The sequence below is a fragment of the Branchiostoma belcheri genome, unplaced genomic scaffold, assembly GCF_001625305.1.
Source record: "Branchiostoma belcheri isolate BF01 breed outbred unplaced genomic scaffold, Haploidv18h27 scaffold1, whole genome shotgun sequence".
NCBI classification, from domain to species: Eukaryota; Metazoa; Chordata; class Leptocardii; order Amphioxiformes; family Branchiostomatidae; genus Branchiostoma; species Branchiostoma belcheri.
In genome coordinates this window covers 1,648,572-1,666,979 of record NW_017802379.1, presented here as the reverse complement: position 1 = coordinate 1,666,979, position 18,408 = coordinate 1,648,572, and the positions used below count along the sequence as shown (strand labels likewise).

At 39.5% G+C, this 18,408-nt stretch overlaps 2 protein-coding genes across 3 annotated transcripts; one reads left to right on the top strand and one right to left on the bottom strand.

Moving 5' to 3' along the window:
- The first annotated feature begins 5 nt into the window (after positions 1 to 5).
- Positions 6 to 3,003, top strand: LOC109463708 (transmembrane protein 35B-like). The gene is made up of 2 exons (XM_019760561.1): positions 6 to 219; positions 871 to 3,003. Exons 1-2 carry the CDS (start codon positions 100 to 102, stop codon positions 1,177 to 1,179), a joined length of 429 nt encoding a protein of 142 aa, XP_019616120.1. The 5' UTR covers positions 6 to 99; the 3' UTR covers positions 1,180 to 3,003.
- Positions 3,004 to 3,695: 692 nt separating this feature from the next.
- On the bottom strand, positions 3,696 to 16,806 carry LOC109463405 (synaptic vesicle 2-related protein-like). 2 transcript variants are annotated; one of them, XM_019760223.1, is made up of 16 exons: positions 16,610 to 16,806; positions 14,429 to 14,586; positions 10,194 to 10,279; positions 9,874 to 9,972; positions 9,358 to 9,429; positions 8,808 to 8,932; positions 7,824 to 7,887; positions 7,418 to 7,543; positions 7,149 to 7,280; positions 6,915 to 6,988; positions 6,572 to 6,660; positions 5,642 to 5,749; positions 5,387 to 5,498; positions 4,912 to 4,993; positions 4,535 to 4,624; positions 3,696 to 4,087 (listed from the first exon to the last, which is right to left on the bottom strand). In XM_019760223.1, the coding sequence occupies exons 1-16, from the start codon at positions 16,687 to 16,689 to the stop codon at positions 3,938 to 3,940; spliced, it is 1,647 nt and encodes a 548-aa protein (XP_019615782.1). In that variant the 5' UTR covers positions 16,690 to 16,806; the 3' UTR covers positions 3,696 to 3,937. The 2 variants fall into 2 exon arrangements, with proteins under 2 accessions (XP_019615782.1, XP_019615791.1); XM_019760232.1 differs by lacking the exons at positions 14,429 to 14,586; positions 16,610 to 16,806 and adding an exon at positions 10,656 to 10,946.
- Positions 16,807 to 18,408: the final 1,602 nt, after the last annotated feature.

The following is an 18,408-nucleotide window of genomic DNA, read 5'->3' as shown; positions in this document are numbered from 1 at the left end:
TGAAATAGGGATGGTTCTGGATTAAAATACAATACTTGCACTTTAGTCAACTATCGCTAGGTGTCATTTGTCAGGGGTCACTCAACCCTGAACAGCATCATGGCGTCTGTTGGCGGGATAATTGCAACCGTTCTCTCGGTGCTTGTGGGTCTTGTTTTCGCCTTTTCCGGCTCCGTCAAGCTTTTCCCGGCAGTGAATCCAGAATTTCATCAGGAAATGGTGAGTTATAAAACTCGTCACTAAGTTCTAAACTGTCCAAATTCCTGCCATAGACTTTTGAATTGTCTGCATTTTGGAACGCCCCTCCCACCCATAATAAACCTGTTGGTCAAGTTTTTGCTAATACTATTGGGAATACATGTATTACATGTATATGTAACGTTACGTACACTTATGTGGAGTTTTGTATACAAGAAATACTTGAAGTAAAGATATTGTTCAGTGTACTATTATTATGAATAGAAGAATGACTTCAGGTATTTTGAAAATGTAATAAAGACTAGAAATTGATTATTTATGAACATTCTATATTACATAATGCAATTAGAGACATATTTTTCAGTGATCTGCAATATTGCAGAATGTCAAAATTTTGTTCTGCTGCATTTGGGAAATACTTTTTGCAAATCTGGATCTAAACCCATATGATAAACACAGGAATGCATGTCGGCAAACATTTTACATGCAATTTGGAAAATACATGTACATGCAAAATTAGCAAGTACAGTATGTAGTAAACACCAAAATTCTAAACACTTTTGGACCCCTAGCCTGATTTCTTTAGTCTGCAAAATTGCAGGTTGTTTAATTTTTCTAATACAATAATATTCAAGTTTTATTTTAATGATTATATTTGTTTATTCCCAACAGGTCAGCAAATTTGCTACATATTCTCCAATCTTCCCGCTGGCCGACATCACAGGATTCCGCCCTCCTCCCGTGCTCTACCGCCAGGTTGTTGGGAGCCTGGAGCTCATTTCTGGCCCCGGAATCATCCTCTTTCCCTCCGAGCTGAAAACCGTCTGCAACGGAATCCTGTTTGTCATCATGTGTGGAGCAACCTACACTCACTTTGTCCTGGGAGAGCCCTTTGTTGTGCCGCTGGTGCTTGGAGCGATCCTGGGGTGCATTTACTTCCTCAGGCGCCAGGGGGAGCTTCCCAAGGAGAAGGCCCAGTAAATCAACCAAAGTAGTCTAAGGAAAGCACTTCGGCAGAACTTATACATACTGCCCCTGTACCAAACCCGTAATGTGTTGTGCATAGCACTTTGGCAGAACATTGGTTTAAGATTGTATGTTGTGACAGAAAAGATATCAATGGGCAAAATTATGATTCCATGTGGACCAACTATCCAAGGAAAACCATGAAAAATCTGGGTTTTGTGCAGGCACAATGCGTCTGCAGGCATGCTCCAATTTGAGTCCAAAGGACTCAACCACATCTGTCAGACTGTGTCAAGTACAATGCATCTGTGGGATTCCGACTGCCAAGCTAGCCACTATTTGTATAATCTAAAAGTTTTCTGCTGGCAAGTCATAGTCATTTTCAAACCATGTATACTGCCAAAGGATGGAACGGTACACAGTACTGTAAAATTTTGAGTCCCACATTAGCAACACTGCGAAATCTGCATGCTGTCTAATAACCCACTGTTTAAAGAGTTCTCTATAGCTTAATTGTTGACAATCAATGCATTATCACGTATGATACCTCATGATCATGAAAAGCAATAATATTAAATACCGTAGTATGATGTGCAGCATTCATATGTAACATTACTTGTAGTTGCAGTTGTAGTTTATAGAGGTTTTGTGTATATTTGCTTATGTATCTATGGTTATTTGAATACAGTAGCATGACGGAGAGTGAAGGGGGAACGGTGTAACCACAGACTGACAAGAAAGTTGAATTGAGGGTCAAAATGGTATAACCATATAGAAGGGAGGAAGTAGATAGTACCACAGGTTATCTCATATTCTGTCTTCAGTATCAATGCTATATTGATCATGGGAAAATGCATAATATAATTATAGAATATGCATATAAAATAACATCAGTGAATTCTTTGTGAATGTTTCTTATTTCAGTGTTAAACTGTGTAAGACATGAAGAAACATGGCATTCATGACATGTACAGACTATTAAGATTCTTCAAAGCCACTTGTATTGTAATCAAAACTGAAGTACGTCACTTTCTGCTTGATTGTGCACAAGTTTGCCACATTTTGTTCTTCCATAATGATCAGATAAACTTCACAGTTGTACAGTACAATTTCACATTTAACAGTATCCATCAATTTCTCACTTTGTAAACCCTCATTCCACCACTTCATTACTACATATCTAAAATATCTTTTTCTCTTCTTCTTCCCATGACTATACAGATACCGTGTAGCTAGTTTGTAATTTGTCATGTTTAGTCTTCTCAAGTATCATTGACAAAATTACCTCTCAACATATACAAACATTAGCACATGACTTTTATATACATAATATCACAGTCACAACTGTATTTTTCCTGGTTCTTCTTATATTACACATTTTGACATTTCATAAGTTATCATATTTTTCTTTAGAATAGGTACATCATTTCAGATAGTCTATTCAATGGCTTAACAACAAAATCAAGAGGTAGAATGGCCTAAAATATACATTTTAAGCCTTACATTACAAGTAAACATTGAGTAACCCTATTGAACTGTGTTTTTCTCTGCACGATACATTTAGTTACACCACGAAATATAGATGGGTTTGTACGTATACATGTGCAATGGACTTTCAGAAATTCCCTGTCCCCTCACCCCAATGTTTAAATACGTGGGTATGAGTAAAATACCAAGTACTTTCCCTATGATTTGGTAAGCCAAGCCAAGATAAGCTTAGCACAACATTTTTTTGATGATAAACCAATTCATCCATTTGTACACGGTTATCCATGTGCAACAAATCAAGTATATATTATAAGAATGTCATGTCAAGAGTAAATTTAGTGTTTGCACAAAGGTCATGATTCTTTGTCTATGTGTCAGAGTTAACAGCATTTGACAATGTGTGCTAACAGTGCACTAGGGCTGCATACCTGTGCCAGAACAATTTAATGAAGAAGTAACATACATAATCTTTAACAGAATAGTAATCCTAAATAATCCTAGTACCCTACATAGAGAACCCACGATTTCAACTTGAGAGGATCTCAATTCAAAGACGGTGCTGATTTCAATACAAATACTACAATGCTCTCCTCTTTTTTTTTCGTGCTAAATTAATCTTTTTGGTAGTAATATCACATATCTAGACAAGTAACAAAACAAGTCAGATAAGGCCACACCATTTTAATTTCTTGGTTAACGGATTCGCCGCTTCATTTTTTTCTGATTTGCAAATAAAAATAAAAATTCAGAATCAACTGCAAAATGCTCATATTTTGCCCTGAACAGTTGAAAACAGTCCTTTTCATCCTAGTAGTTAAAGTTATTCTATCTTTCAATGCAGTGGTATCATTCGAAGTTCAAAATTCATTGCTTAAATTTTGAACCAGCCTGGTATGTTGACTTCATGGCTCCTATCGTACCATTTTGGGCCATAATAGGATGCCTAGGGCTGTTTTTATTTTTATTATTTTTTCGCCCGCTCGCTCCATTATTTTTCTTTAAAAATCCGTTAACCAAGAAATTAAATTGGTGTGGCCTAAGCCAGTGTACATGTAAGCCTATTCAGGTACAGTACCTGTACATTAATGTTCAGGTATTTTGGACGCAGCCCTACTGTGCACCTAACATGATCCTAAACGTTGAGTTCATGATGATGCCAACTTGTGAGTTCGAACGCTAAGGATCCAAAATACACAGCTCCCGAGCAATAAATAAGCAACAACAAAAAAAAACAGCTCCAGAATATATACACTTCATCTGTAGGTCTATCCTCTGGCATGCAGTTTCACCGAGGTTGTGGTTGTGTGGTCTGTCCAGTCTCTTGCATGCTCCGTCCCTTGGTCTCTATGGGGAGCAGCATGGAGGCAACAGCAGCCAGTAGACAGATGGTCCCGTACACTGATACAGTCACGTATATGGAGGATTTCAGCATCACCTGTGGTTTGTTGGAGGAGAATTGTTAAATTCTTTTTACAAACAATGCTGAATGCAATTGAACTGGAATTATCATCGAACTGGAATTAAAATTCAGTCTTTTTGTCTCTGCAGTTACACCACTTTCACTCCTTACTTCCTGTATTCAAATAACTATGGAAACACACGCAAGCAGACAGACAAAACCTCCAAAACAGCTACAGTATACATTTACTTAGACGGTGGAATTTCTTTGCAGACAAGGAGGCAAAAAGGAGGATGTTTAAGTCCACCGATGAAACAAGTCTGGTACAGTACAATTGACAAAACAGATGTTCATTGTCTTTTCAACTTGTGATTTCCTGGTAACAGATCATGGCAAAAAGTGCCGCAAAAGATTCTGCATTTGCAGTAATTTTGAGACAGAAACAAAGCAGTAATTTCCAGTAATTCTGAGACAGACACAAACCTGTGCGACAAACGGTGTGATGAGTGCTCCCAGTCGAGCCACTCCACTGCAGGTTCCCAGCCCCAGGGCTCTTGTTGTTGTCGGGTAGATCTGGAAACAAGCAGCAACATTTTAGAAACATAGATGCATCATTTTAGCCAGTGTCAATCTTGCCATCGTTTGACAGAATCTTAACCATCAAAATCTTGCCCAATCCGTCATCTTTGAAGGACAAAAATTGGTGTGTAACGATATGGAAAGAGATTTCATTGAACTAGGCTTAGTCTATCATTAAAGTTTGCCCCTCAAAATGCAGAAAATATATTAGGAAATAGCAGTTTAAAGACACCGAAGGACAGTAACTGTTATTCAAGCTAATTTAATATACTTTCACTTACCTCTGGTGTGTAGACATAAGAAGCCTGGAATGCTCCAGAAATAAAGGCTCTCGCAATGAAGATGAAGATGGTCAACCAAGTTCTGGGTAAGGAAAAAAATCATGAAAAACATTAATATTACCGTACATTATATCCAGGCTTCAGAAGCAGCTGGAAAGAGGACGAATCAGCCAAATACATGTAGACAGATAATATGCCAGTGGATAAAGGAGTACAGTTTGCCCAAAGTGACAAACTGTACTCCAAAGTGGCAAACTGTAGTCCACAGTGGCAAACTGTAGTCCTCTAGTAGACCAACTGCCCTGCATGCCTATCTGTCTATCTGGCCAATTTATACTCTTTTCAGCCGCTTCTGAAGGCCTGGTACTGAGGTAACTGTAATTGTCTTGCTTTTCCTGATGTCCGCTTGCTAACTTTTCACCTCGAAATGTCAGAAGGCTAAGGACTTAAAATATTGGTGTGGCCTTATACTTACCTTCCTCCACAGGTCAGGAGAAGAAATGTGAAGAAGGCAAACATCACAAACTGCAAAGCCATGGTGCGCTTCCTTCCTAACCACTCTATAATCAGCATGGTCACTAAAAGTCCTGCAAAAGGAAAGAAAAATAAACGTCAATTGTTGCTTGTGTCAGTGGGAAAAACTCACTGAATATCTAAGGGACCACTAAAAAGTTAGGTCACATTGGCCAGGTAGTCCCTATAAATTACATCGCAAACCACAGTCTCTTACCTGGAAACTCAGCTACTGTTGTCCACAGCAGGTCTGTGTAGTCTTTTGTATTTAGATACTTGCAGCCTGCGTAACACTTAAACACTTCGTGGCCTTCTTGGCTCGCACCTGAAGAAATTGATTGAAAAAAGTTGAGCAAATGGCACAAACGACCAAAACAAATGAATGGGATTGTAAAAAAAACTTAAAATCCAATTGTCAGTTCAGAAACTCTTTTTTTTTTAAATGTATATAGATTGCTTTATGTGTAGTTAACTGTCAATGTTCCTTGTCGTATGTACATGTACATGTTGTACACTATAATCCTGAAATAAGAGATTCATTCATTCAAACATTGTGCTACCGGTAAAGGGGTTCCGTTGACAAAATTCAAAGTTAAGAATCTGCTACAGGATGATCTGATACAAAAGAAACAGGCAGACATGGTGTCTAGGTGGTCTAAGACCTGTTGACTTCGAATCTAAAGGTTCTGGGTTTAAATCTCTCTATATAGCCTAGGCCACAGATAGGCATTTACACCTATTTCCTTCCTCAACTCAAAGTGGAGGACAGCCACACCTTAAGCACGTTAAAGATCCTGCCACTTAGCAAACAAAGTAGTGGGGTCGTGTGGCATAGCGGCAGCGTTCTCGACTCGGAACCAGAGGCCCCGGGTTCAAGTCCTGACATGCCACCGATCTTGTGCCCTTGGGAAAGGCACTTTACACGACTTTCCTCACTTCGCTCAGGTGTAAATGTCCCTGTGTTGGTGGCGGCATTACTATAAGTTGAAAAAACTTGAGTGTGCCGTCACCACGTCTTGTGATTGCATGTTTCGAAAACAAAAACAAAAAAAAGTAGTGGATTAAACCTTACAGTCCGGTTTAACACTGCTCTTACTTGACCTGTTAAGGGCTGACTGGTTATGAGAGACAAAGAAAAATAGCTTACTGCAGAAGCTTTCATCTCCCGAGTCTTGAGCCTGGAACAACTCTGTCGTCATCAAAACTATCCCATAGTAGGAGAAGGCATTGGAGAACCTGTCAAGTTAGCACATCATGCAATGACTGAAAAATGTTTTGAAATTCTCAACTTAAAATCAGGTAATTTACGATAAATGAACAGCTGTTTATTTACTAATAGACTACCAACATTATATAATGGTACATGACAAAACATAGGCTGTACAATTATGTACAATTGATACTCAATATGAAGTATCCTCTTTTATAACTTCCTCGTCAATAAATATTTCAACCTACTATATTCAAAAAGGTAAAAGAGCATAATTTACCATATAAACCACAGCAGGACAGTTGTTAGTCTAAGCTGAGGAGTGAACAAATCCTTAAACTGCCCTCTTTTCTCCTGGAACAAAAAGGACAGTCACAATATTTAGAAACTAAGTTATTTTGTGTGTCTGAATATAAGGGTGTCAGAACATAGGGGTGTCAGAACATAGGGATGTTGGAACATAGTGGTATCAGAACATAGGGAATTGAACTGTTAACTGTGTTAAAGGTCTCACCGTAGCCTCTGGTAGCACCAGTCTCCCCAGCGGCATGGGAGAGTTGTTCTCCAGTGCGATCTTCTTCAGAGTGTTCTGTGCCTTCTCTGATTCTCCACACGCCACGTGGTAACGAGCACTTTCTGGCAACCACTGCAGGAGGACACAGACACAAGCATTGCATTGAGTCTATAATAGTTTACTTGATTGAACATTTCTATATTCCTGAGAAGCGTAGACTACGGCAACTGGCCATGAGGCATGAGGCCAGAGGTCATGTGTCGACCTACCTTGCAGCTCACAGCAAATATGGCACAGGGTATTGCAGAGAAGATGAGGAGCCACCTCCAGCCGAGGGTGGGCATGACTACCAGAGCCAGAACAACCTCTATACACGTCCCGATGGCCCAGAAGATCTGGTAACAGACACATTGATGAAGGTTAGACATAAAGGTACTAATGAGATAGACTAGAAAACAGTTTCTCAAGCAACTGGATGGATTTTGAATATACCGGTAATTGTCATACAATGTAAGCAAATTTTCATAGTTCTCCAGGTACAAAAAAAAACAGTGAATTCAAAGACTGCTAATGCAGTATTGTTATTCTGTTATTCTGTTATAACAATGTTATTCTTTTACACTTATGCTTATAGAGATTGTATTAAGATAAGACTATATTAAGATAAATTTTCACCTCGAGGAAGACCACACATTGTGCTCTCTGTTTCCGTGGTAAGAATTCAGCATACAGTGTGACTCTGTAAAAAAATTGTGAATTTCTTCAATGACATACATTCATTATTATCACAAATTTTATGCATATTCCACTTCCCCACAGCATACGTGACCTCAAAGTCCTTTTAGTCTGTAGTTAAGCATTGTTTACATGAACAAGGCATCTCTAATTCTGTGTCTCTCTTTGATTGCCTTGTTATGATACTTTTCATCATTTTTTTTCTTTCATACCATCATGTCCCTATAAGGACACAACAATGTCTTTCAACTGGTGTCTTTCCACCGAGTTTTTCAGCAAAATCCTTAAAACATTGTGTCCAGAACATCTCATGATGAATAATTGATGTTCCATGCCTACAGACGTGTACAGCTGGATGGGCCCTGGTGATTATGTTATTAGTGTAATGCCTGCTGGCTCATGATGACCTATAATGTCATCTCTATAGCAACCAATAGGGCACTGTGGCATCAGTGGAGGGACAACCCATTATTGCCTAATGTGGGAGGAGATGAAAATGGGGACTGTGGACAACAACTGCACAGTCACAACTGTTCTTAGTGACTGTATTTAGTTGTGACTGTATTTCAGCACCAAGGACAGACATTGCCAATGAAATACAATTTGAACAGCCATTTGATAGTGTGGTAGAAAAGCAATTGTATCCCAACTAAACCAAATGAGTGAAGCACTATAATGACTGTTAGATATTTTTGTGTGCTACAACAACTATGTTAGTGACCATATTTCAGCACCAGGGACAGACATTACTAAAGAAGTACAATTTAAAAATTCATTTGATAGTGTGGTAGAAAAGCAATATTGTAGCCAAACTGAGCCAACTAAATGAAGCACTATGACTGTTAGATATTTTTTGCATGCTAAAATGAGTTCTTAAAATGTTAATGTGGAAAAAACAGAAATAAAGGAACAGTAAAAACTTACGACTGTGGCACGCCTCCGATGCCGAACCCTACAATCCCACGTAGCAGCACTATCCAGATGTAGGTGGGTGAGAAAGCACTCAGGATACCGTAGTACAATATCCACACTGCCGAAAAGAACAAACCCTGGGGGAGGGGGGGGGGACATCAGAAATACATTTATACCTGCACAGCTCCAATTTTTCCTGCATTAACCTTTTTATGCTTTCTAGCTAGCCCTATCTTAGTTTGATCATCACAGTCTTAATTTGATAAGAATACAATGTAGACAGGCCTGGATCTAATTACAGATCATATTCTATGTTGGGAAGATAGAGTTATGTTATTAACTTACAGGTCTCTTGACTTTTAGTATTGTTTCTTGACTAACAATTGTACAATGCTTTCAAAGCATCCGGCTTTATTCCACTCGGAATTACAACAGCATTTAGCTAATGAAATTATATCATACAATTTTACAATTCATCTAAAATATCTATAGTTGTCAAAAGCCAACTGTGGAAAAGCTTGCAATGCAAAATGGTGTAAAAAAATGTTTAGTAGTAACTTACCAGTCTGCGGCCATATCTGTCACAGATGTTTCCCCACATGGATGAACTCACCATCATGCCAACAAATACGATCTGGGTGTAGAAAAGAAGGGCAAGGATTCAGCAATAATTCTGATGTGTCTTACAATGTTTATAAACTTGTCCTGCATGTTACGATTTCATCAATGGCTGATGGTATTCCAAAGAAGACAAAGGGTCCAGATCATCTAAAATATCAAGTAAAAGATTGTGATCGATGAGGAACCAAAATAGATTAATGCTTAATGAATTTTATCCAGTTTTAAGAACCGTGCTTTATCCAGAACCTTGCTCAGGCACAGTTCTGCATAGTCCATGTGAATCCAGAACTGACTGCCTCAAACAAATTTACATCCTTGGATATGCATTTAGACTATCCAGAACCATGCCTGATCCTAACCATGGCCCATTAAGGCATGGAACTAGATATGCACAGTTCTGGATATAATAGCCAACCAGTGGAGAGGGAGGTTGTTCAGACAAGGGGCGTGGCGTTACCGTGGTGATAAAAGCCTCCTCCCAGCTGCTGAGCTGCCACTCACAGAGGAGCTGGGGAGACAGGATGCTGAGGATCATCATCTCCATCGCATCCGCCATCTAAACACAAACAACAAGTCTATTGTAACACAATCAGAAAGGGATGACTCAGAGACAAAAATCTTCAAATTTTCCATCACAACAAGGTTGGAATTGATTAGATAACGACAATAATGATAAAAAATTGATATGAAAAATCTGGGTTTCAAGCAGGTTCAGTACATTCTGTTGATGTGTTGAGTTACATAAAAAAAAAAAACTTTTCAAAAATCTTTGCATACCCAAGCCAATCCAGAGAGGACAGACAGCTTGATCTGGAACCTCCCGAAGCCGATCGCTTCCACAGCATCCTCCACAGTAAAGGTGTCTGCAGCAGGAAGACAAATAGAAACAAGACTGAACAACTTGAAAAGTATTGACCATTATTGTGCACTTAAACCATCACATATACCGGTAGTAGTCTTCTTATCAACATCACTCTAAACTCCTGAAATAAAATAATTGAGACCATGATATTGCACCTGTTCATCCTTACCTACGTAAGAGTTTCACAGCTTGCAATTGAGTATAATGCAATATAAAACAGGTACACAAAGGTAAGCAACAACTGTATAGGCCTACACTGGCTATTGGACATGTGAAATGCAACAGTTGTTCAGCATAACATCAGTATTAAGTAGTATTAAGAGTCAAGCATGTTATGGCAAGATTCTTAAAAGCATAAAATCTGAAACTCTGTCTACCTGATACAAGGTAGGGCTTATTGTTGGGACCGGTGAGGGGGGTTCTCTCTGAATCACTCCTTCCTGGGAGACACAGCGGTTCAAAAATGTCTTCATTGTCATCCTCGATGTCTACTTGTTCTAAAGGACTTAGAGCCATAGCTGGTACAATCTTTCCATTCAAAAGGAAGAATACGGTAGCTGACTTCTTGTCGTTTATCAATGGATAAAGGTATGCATATGGTATTGGTAAGGATACACCAAGATGGCTGCCACGGGTATGAATCCAGTCTTGTGAATTAACACAATATTAGCCTAGGGGACCTCGTTTTAGGGGAGTGTTACACTTAATATCATTGAAAGGGGTGCGATGCGTGAGTTGGTGTATGGACTCATAAGTGCAATAAGTGCTTTTTTTCTTACCTATATGGCAAACGATTTTCAGGAAGTTTAATGTTTATGTTTAATTACCAATACAGACAAGTACAATCTAATAAGAAAAATTTCATCTGGCTTATCAAATGTTTACCTATTGACTATTCAGACATGGTTTATTCTAACTAGATGCTATTAGACAGTAGAAAAACAGGTTGAACAACAAGCTTTGGGGGTTTCACCCGGCAGAACCTAGCTATAGACAGTAAGGCAAAGTTGATCACATAATGATTATTATAATAGCCTGAGTGTGTTGTATGAAATGTCTTATTGCCAAAAAGTTTGGGGGTTGGTTAGTCAGACACTATGCAAATTTTCATCCTCAATTGTCTTAACGTCCTTGTCCTGCAATGATCAGGACAGGTAATTGAGGAACTAGGTATACGTACAAGGGTTCAGTCATGAATAGCCTGCTCAGAAATCTGATAACATCATTAAAGGGCCTACAAAAAAATGTGACGCTGCTGTAAGGCCAAATTGTAAGAAAAATTGTAAAAAGACTAATTGTAAAAGGCCAAATTTGAAGGTTAAATTTATCTTTTACAATGCCGCGACATAACAGCATCAAAATATCATATTGTTCAAAGTGTAACAGCATAATTTTGGACTCAGAACAGAGCAGTTGACATTGGTGCTTGTACCGTCTTACACTATCTTCCATAATCCTTAACTGGCAATACAAATCTAGTTGTTTGAGTTCACAGTCAGTGCTACCATGTACCTGCAGACAACTGGACGTGTGTCTTGTCCCCAGTCAGTGGTGTTTTCTCAGAAGGCTGGGCTGAGTCTTCTCCCTTACCTTCGCTGTCTTTCTGCTCACGTGGCATCATCACAACAAGCTAATGATTGTACAATGTAGTTGACACTGCAGAACTTTCTGGCTTGATAATACTAGGCATCCACATGACACAGTCATGTTCCAAGGACTTCGCACTGCTCTAACTCAATGTCTATAGTGTTGTACATACCGGTAGGGTGAAGAGGTTATAGTGTCCTGAGGCTACGATGAGCAACATTTAGCTCAAATAGCATCCAAGGTCATACCACTATTGACAGGGTTCATGAAACTATATTATGGCTATGTGCACTTAGTATTTATTAAGTGGATAAGCTTGGCTGTATAGGTTTTAACTTGTACTGTGATAATAACTGACTCAGAGACAGGATTCTCAATGGTAATGGGCTAGTGGGAAAATGATGAAAGGGACTACAGGCCCTAATAGCCAGATGGTCCGTATGCAGGTCATGGTCGCTGTAATACAGGGCTCAAAATCCTTTTTTCTGCATACCCAGACTGTTGCAGGTTAGCACTTTAGTACAGTAGAAGGTAGACATCAGGAATACTTTATTCTACTGGTTTAACGTAAGTATGCAGGTGATATTTCAAGACCTGAAGTACCTGTAGTATTACACAGGCTTAACTTAACGTGTATTTCGATAAGGGCGTTGTAATTTTGTTGTTAAGTTTCTGGGGAGCCCTAAATGTCAAATGTAATATACGTTCTTTTGTAATGTGGAAAGATAAATTTAGACCTGACAAGTTAAGATATGGCTGTTATTGTATTTGTGTCAGGCCCAAGGTAGCTTTACAGACAGCAGTGGCTTAACTGTATATACTTAGTAGTGCTAAATTGTGTACACTCTATAACGTGATTAAATTGGCCGTGACATCATGGGCCCTGCTAGGCACGTACATTTGTACATATGAATGCATGTTAAGTGTACCATGTTTAATGAGGTCTTGCCTTATAATGGTGCTAGGGAGCAAAGGCAAACGCTTAAACGCTGTAGTAAATATTACATCAATATCCAAGTCAGGCCTCAGAGTACATTATACTGGGGGGATGTTGTATTCGAGATCTCTTTAGATAATTTTTCCAGGATGGCAGATACGATATGTGATCTGGCAAAATAACGTTTAACGTTTAACTTAGTGTAAGAGCACCTAATTGTCCATCAATGCTGAACTAACAGTGCCATGGAGACATTAGCTGGCGGTCAGATAAAAAGAAGGACGACCCAATCATTAAGACATGCAGGGGGCATAAAAAGGAATTGAATCTCGAGGGCCCTTGTTAAGTTGTGTGATATGGACTAACGTACCTCGCCAGATTAAACCAGAGGCATGATGATGATGATGATGGACTAGGATCTGAAGTACTGATGGCATGTCTCTTTGAATTTCCTCAGGAACTGTACCCAATACTACAGACTCACCAAAATGCTTCCCAAGCATATTTTGTTGCCGTATCATTACTATCAATAAAGTTTACTACTAATATCTTAAAATTTATCTTGAAGAAAAATTAGGAGCTCAATCTGTCTGAATCAGGTCTGGTCCATTTTGTTTGTTTGTTTTTTTCTTCAAAACACCTTTCAGGTTCACAAGTAGGTTCAATAGGGGCCTTTACAGAAGAGGGCAAAGCCATTGTGTTCTCAGCATTTGAATGGGACAGCTGGTTCAATAATATTGTCCCTGTTCCAACTGCTACAAACCTTGCCTTCATATATTTAGCATCCAGGAAATACCTTTTTCAGGTTTACTAAAGTACATATTATATACTAGTATCCACACTCAACCAGGCCTTAAGGAAGACTGACCCAGGGGCACATTGGTCCCTGTTCTTTATAATCACACCACACATCCTACTGGTTACCAGACCCTGTAATCATATATTCAAATCAATGGAATGATAACATACTTAAGTACATTGTACAAACACCTGAGTAAAAACCTGAGTATTTATGGAGTAACATTTACTTACAAGCAATTGGAATACAGAGAATGAAGTCCATATCACCCTAAGCATGCATACTCTACATACCGTCCCCCTAGTAGGTATCAAATTAAGGGCCCCTGCCCATTTCTTAAGAAATCCACCTGTGTAAGTTGTAACATTATCCCCAAAGGTCATATCTTTTTTCCCAGCACTGCCCCCCCCCCAAAAAAAAAAGACTACCTATAGTATTCTCCCTTACCCTAGTACCATTTGTAGTCTGTACAGTTCACAAATCACTTAATTGCCATAATTAAGGTAGATAATTTACATGTACCGCAAGGCACCGATTATGACGTCATCACTCATGAAACACCTGTTGTACTGGAGGTAAATAGGTAGCACTACTCTCTAACGTTCTGAGCCAAATAGAATGAAGGTTTTCTTGCGATCTGTCATAACAATAGAGAGATCAATATTCACGCAAGGTAAACTATGTGGCACTTTTTTGTATGCCAACATTGATATTGGGGAGGGGAGGGGCGTTGCCGGCTTAACAGAGGTACTAGTCCTACCACACCATGCCAAGTTAACTACGAGACCCTTTCTCAAGTATAGTTCCTTTAAGAAACGACGACTCACCTTCCGAAGTGTCCTTCTCGAGCTGTTGAAGACGCAGGTCTCCGTTCCTTGTGTCTATGGTGACTTCCCCGTGCGTCGACACCTCGTCCAAGTTTTCGTACTCCCCCTTCCCCGGCATATTCTCCTCATCATCCTTCCTTCTCCGGAATTTCACGATCCTTTTGATAGAATCCATGACATGTTAGGGTCAATTTTGACATGTATGTGCTACAGTTTGACGTGCTTTTTCCACGCTAATGTTTCCATGACGTGTAATTGTGTGCCGTTGTTTGGAGAAGGTCTGACGTCCGTGACGGTAGAGCCGCGTTGAGTAAGGGAAGTACTGCGGGACGGTACGTTGTGCATCATGAAGGGCTGGTCGCGCTGGGGGAGATCCGTTATTACGCCAGGGAGGTCGTTTTAGTTGTGTATGAGTAGGCGAAAATATGATTTGGTGCACCTCTAATATTGACGTTTAGCTTCAAAAGTTCTTTCCTTGGCGTTTCTTTTCAAGGTCTTTTTATGGTCCATAAACTTGAAATATAACATGACGTTGTTTGGGAGGGGTGGGGCGTCTTTACTCACAGGAATTTAAACAGGGCAGTGCAACGTTTAAAAAAAAGATTTTATGCGTGAAAAATGATATTCCTTCTAACGCTTACATTCTATTTTTGGAAACAAACGGATATGCGGGTCTACGGTACCTATCTACCAACAAATGCAAAAATACCCGGAACCTGCAGTTTTGCACGGTAATTAATCAAAATCTGAAACTTTAAGCGGAATTTTTGCAGGTGTAACATATGTAGATTCCGCGCAAGGAATGCATTTTTTTTGTCATCGCCCGCCAATTGTAATCTGCGTCTGGCTCAAATTCCATTATTTTCTTAGCATTACCGGCGCTAATGTCCCCAAAGCCGGATAGAAGGTCTCCCGAGCCATGGCATGGCGACGACAGCGGTGATTGTTTCTTTAGCCTCATTCTTTCCACGCTTGCTTACAGCTCAATAATGTTACAGAAATGCATTGTCGGGGATAGGGAGTCTGTCTTTCCCAGTATTTGTACAGCCAGCTGCAGGTGTTCAAAAGCACCGCAATGCCGGTAGCCACGGCGACTGTTGCAGGGCTTCTCTTGCTTGCAGTCTTTTACATTAGCCCTAATGTAAAAGACTGCAAGCAAGAGAAGCCCTGCAACAGTCGCCGCGGCTACAATGCCGGATACTATAATTGCATTCTGTGTCATTTCTAACCGTTCTAAAGGTATAATTGCGCACCACGCCCATCACATACAGTTCCATATGTTGGCCAATTTCTAGTACTAGTATGTGTTAGTCCACCTAGAAGCCTAAAGGCTGAGTGGAGACCAATGAAAATCACATAGTATAAAGGTGCCATAGTATAATTGCATATAAATACATGTGAGTCCCATATTTTGGTAAATCCCGCTGTATTTTGTACACGTCATCAAAGACGGGAGCGGCGTAATAACCTAGGAGTTTGATACGCGAGGATCACACCACAGAATCGAGATTTACGAAAGCCGATAAATAAAGTCGGAACATCCGGCACAATGTTTGCCTAAGCTTTTGCAATGGATGCGTCGATGTCATTAATTGCCAGGTAAGTCTAATGCCCTAAACTAAAGCAAACATTTACCATCATTCACCACTGTAATATAAGACCCAACAATTCGTGCAGTGTATACGTAGTGCTTTCTGATTGTATATACCAGATCTCTGATTGCGATAGCCACCTGTAAACCAGTGTCAATCACTGAAAACCGCAGGATAAGGCCCTGCCAAAAGCCCAGCCACGGAGCGTGTAATGGAAAACTACATCACACCTAAACATATAAACAGGACAGGGCAGAAGTAACACAAGCAAAGCCGGAATCAAACCAAGCATGCCGAGCGTAAACATAGAAATTTATTCTCGTTATAGGTGGCCAATTTCTAAAGGCTGCAGTTGGCTCTCTGTTCGCAAGACGTCGTTTCTGCACGGCACCTGTTACGGGAAATGTGTTCGTGAAAAAGTCGAAGGAATCCTGTTTTAAATGCGTATTTGAGCTTCATACGGACTTGGACTGTCCAATGAGGAACATTTGAAGGTCAGATGAACTTTCATGCTATGATATCTATATTACGTTAGTTTCCGACTTGGATAAGCAGTACTTAGATTAGGTAAGTACAAAAGAAAACTTACGGAAGTCGAAAACCGTCTCTCCTTTTGGCCTGGTTGGCTTCCATATCGGCGGCATAGCCCCCTTCTGTCAGCGGATTCATGCTGGCGCCCGAGGATGCTTGGCTGACGGGGGAATCCACGGCGATGCGGTCACTGCGTCACGACACTTAGCGGCGAATGGCAGTACTACACCCTGGCCGAGTGAAGCCTACGGAGCACGACTTAGGGAAAGAAAGATGGTATCTATTCAGATATTTCATCCCGAAGTCGTTGTTGCAGAATTTTTCAGAATAATTTCAAAGTGCATAACACTTCTATATTAAGAGATAGAGAAAATAAGAATTCTTCGAGCACGTTAGAGAACCCACCTCACGTGGGCTCTGGTCAGAATTTGGACGCTATGCTATAGGATCATCATCATCATGCTATAGGATAAATGATAATAATAAAGGGATATGCTGAATTGAATAACTAAATGTCTTTAAAATTTTGTTTAATCTGGTATAATTGCTTCCGAAAAAAAAGAGCTCACCGACTAGTGCATCAAACAAGGAGGGCCCGAAATCCGTAGATTTTTAAACCTCCTCTGCTGGTATACAGACCAAACCGCGTAGCTACATTGTACATGTACACCGGGAAATTCGCCAGCTGGTATGGCGTCTAGCTGGCAGCAAAACTAATATTCCCGATGACGCTCATTCAATTTTTCCACCTTTGCGGCCCCACCTTAATCATACATGCGGTTTCTCAAATATTTTGCCTGAGTCGCTTTGATAAAAGTCTGCTCGCAGCTGAACGACTGGGGTTTACTTATAAATAATTCAAACCCGTCTGTAGTGTAATTATGGGGAGGAAGACAGAGTGCTCGATGTCTATTCATCAGCTGACTTTATTAAGATGTCTAGATATGTGCTGGTTACCGCAAGTGTTAAATGTGGCGCTAAAAATACAAAAACCTGTTTGTTGTCGTTGCTGAATTCTGTTTCCATCAAAATACAGTGTGCGGAGATTTGCAGTACCTTGATACACAATAAAAAGCTATTGAAAAGGTCTTGTGCTTGTGTGCCTCACCTCTTTTCAATATAATATATACCAGTGTTTTCATGTTAGACTTAGATGCAGTTCCTATATTGTCAATTATAAACCTCTGATAATAATATTTCCTGACAATGTTTTCCATGATAATTGTAATATAGCTTCTAGTTATTAGTTAGCTTTGTTTATTGTTTATTTTATATCATTAATTACTTTCACATTATCTTCCTAAATTATGTCATTAATATCTTCCTAAATCATTTATTTTTGTATTTACAGCACACAAAGTGCGTACTTCAGTTCCACATGATTTGGCGCTGTCATGGGCCTGAAGAAATATTCGAAAACATAAAAAACTGGTAAACATTTAACTGTTCTTCAAACCAAAATATTGAAATACAAGATGGCCACGAAATTCAATTATCACAATGCGTTTATCAAGGTTACTCATCCAGGAATATAATTCTTGTAAATATATGTTTAATCAATACACCGGAATAAAACAGAGTTACGGATAATTCGGTCGTTATCCAGTTATTCACATCATTGAAAAGAAAGAGTATACTTAACAGAACCCTCATCCTTTCTTTTAGATCAACGGATATCGATGGAAACGCCTTATAAAACTGTACAGTTTTATTCCAGTGTATTGGTTATGATAAGAATCATCACTATGATTTCTTTTTTCCATTCGGGCATTCCACTGACTACAGAACGGCTTCGGCTAAGAGCTTCTTTTATCGATTTTATAGCATGAAAAATTTGTAGGATGATCAGATATGTCC

Bases quoted from the DNA above. Each gene is read 5' to 3' on its own strand.
- LOC109463708 (XM_019760561.1), top strand. From the start codon at position 100: ATGGCGTCTGTTGGCGGGATAATTGCAACCGTTCTCTCGGTGCTTGTG. The intron at 220-870 runs GTGAGTTATAAA...TATTCCCAACAG, and splicing joins CAGAATTTCATCAGGAAATG to GTCAGCAAATTTGCTACATA.
- LOC109463405 (XM_019760223.1), bottom strand. From the start codon at position 16,689: ATGAATCCGCTGACAGAAGGGGGCTATGCCGCCGATATGGAAGCCAAC. The intron at 9,973-10,193 runs GTATGCAAAGAT...GTTTGTGTTTAG, and splicing joins TCCTCTCTGGATTGGCTTGG to ATGGCGGATGCGATGGAGAT. The intron at 7,888-8,807 runs GTAAGTTTTTAC...ATTTTTTTACAG, and splicing joins ATCGGAGGCGTGCCACAGTC to AGTCACACTGTATGCTGAAT.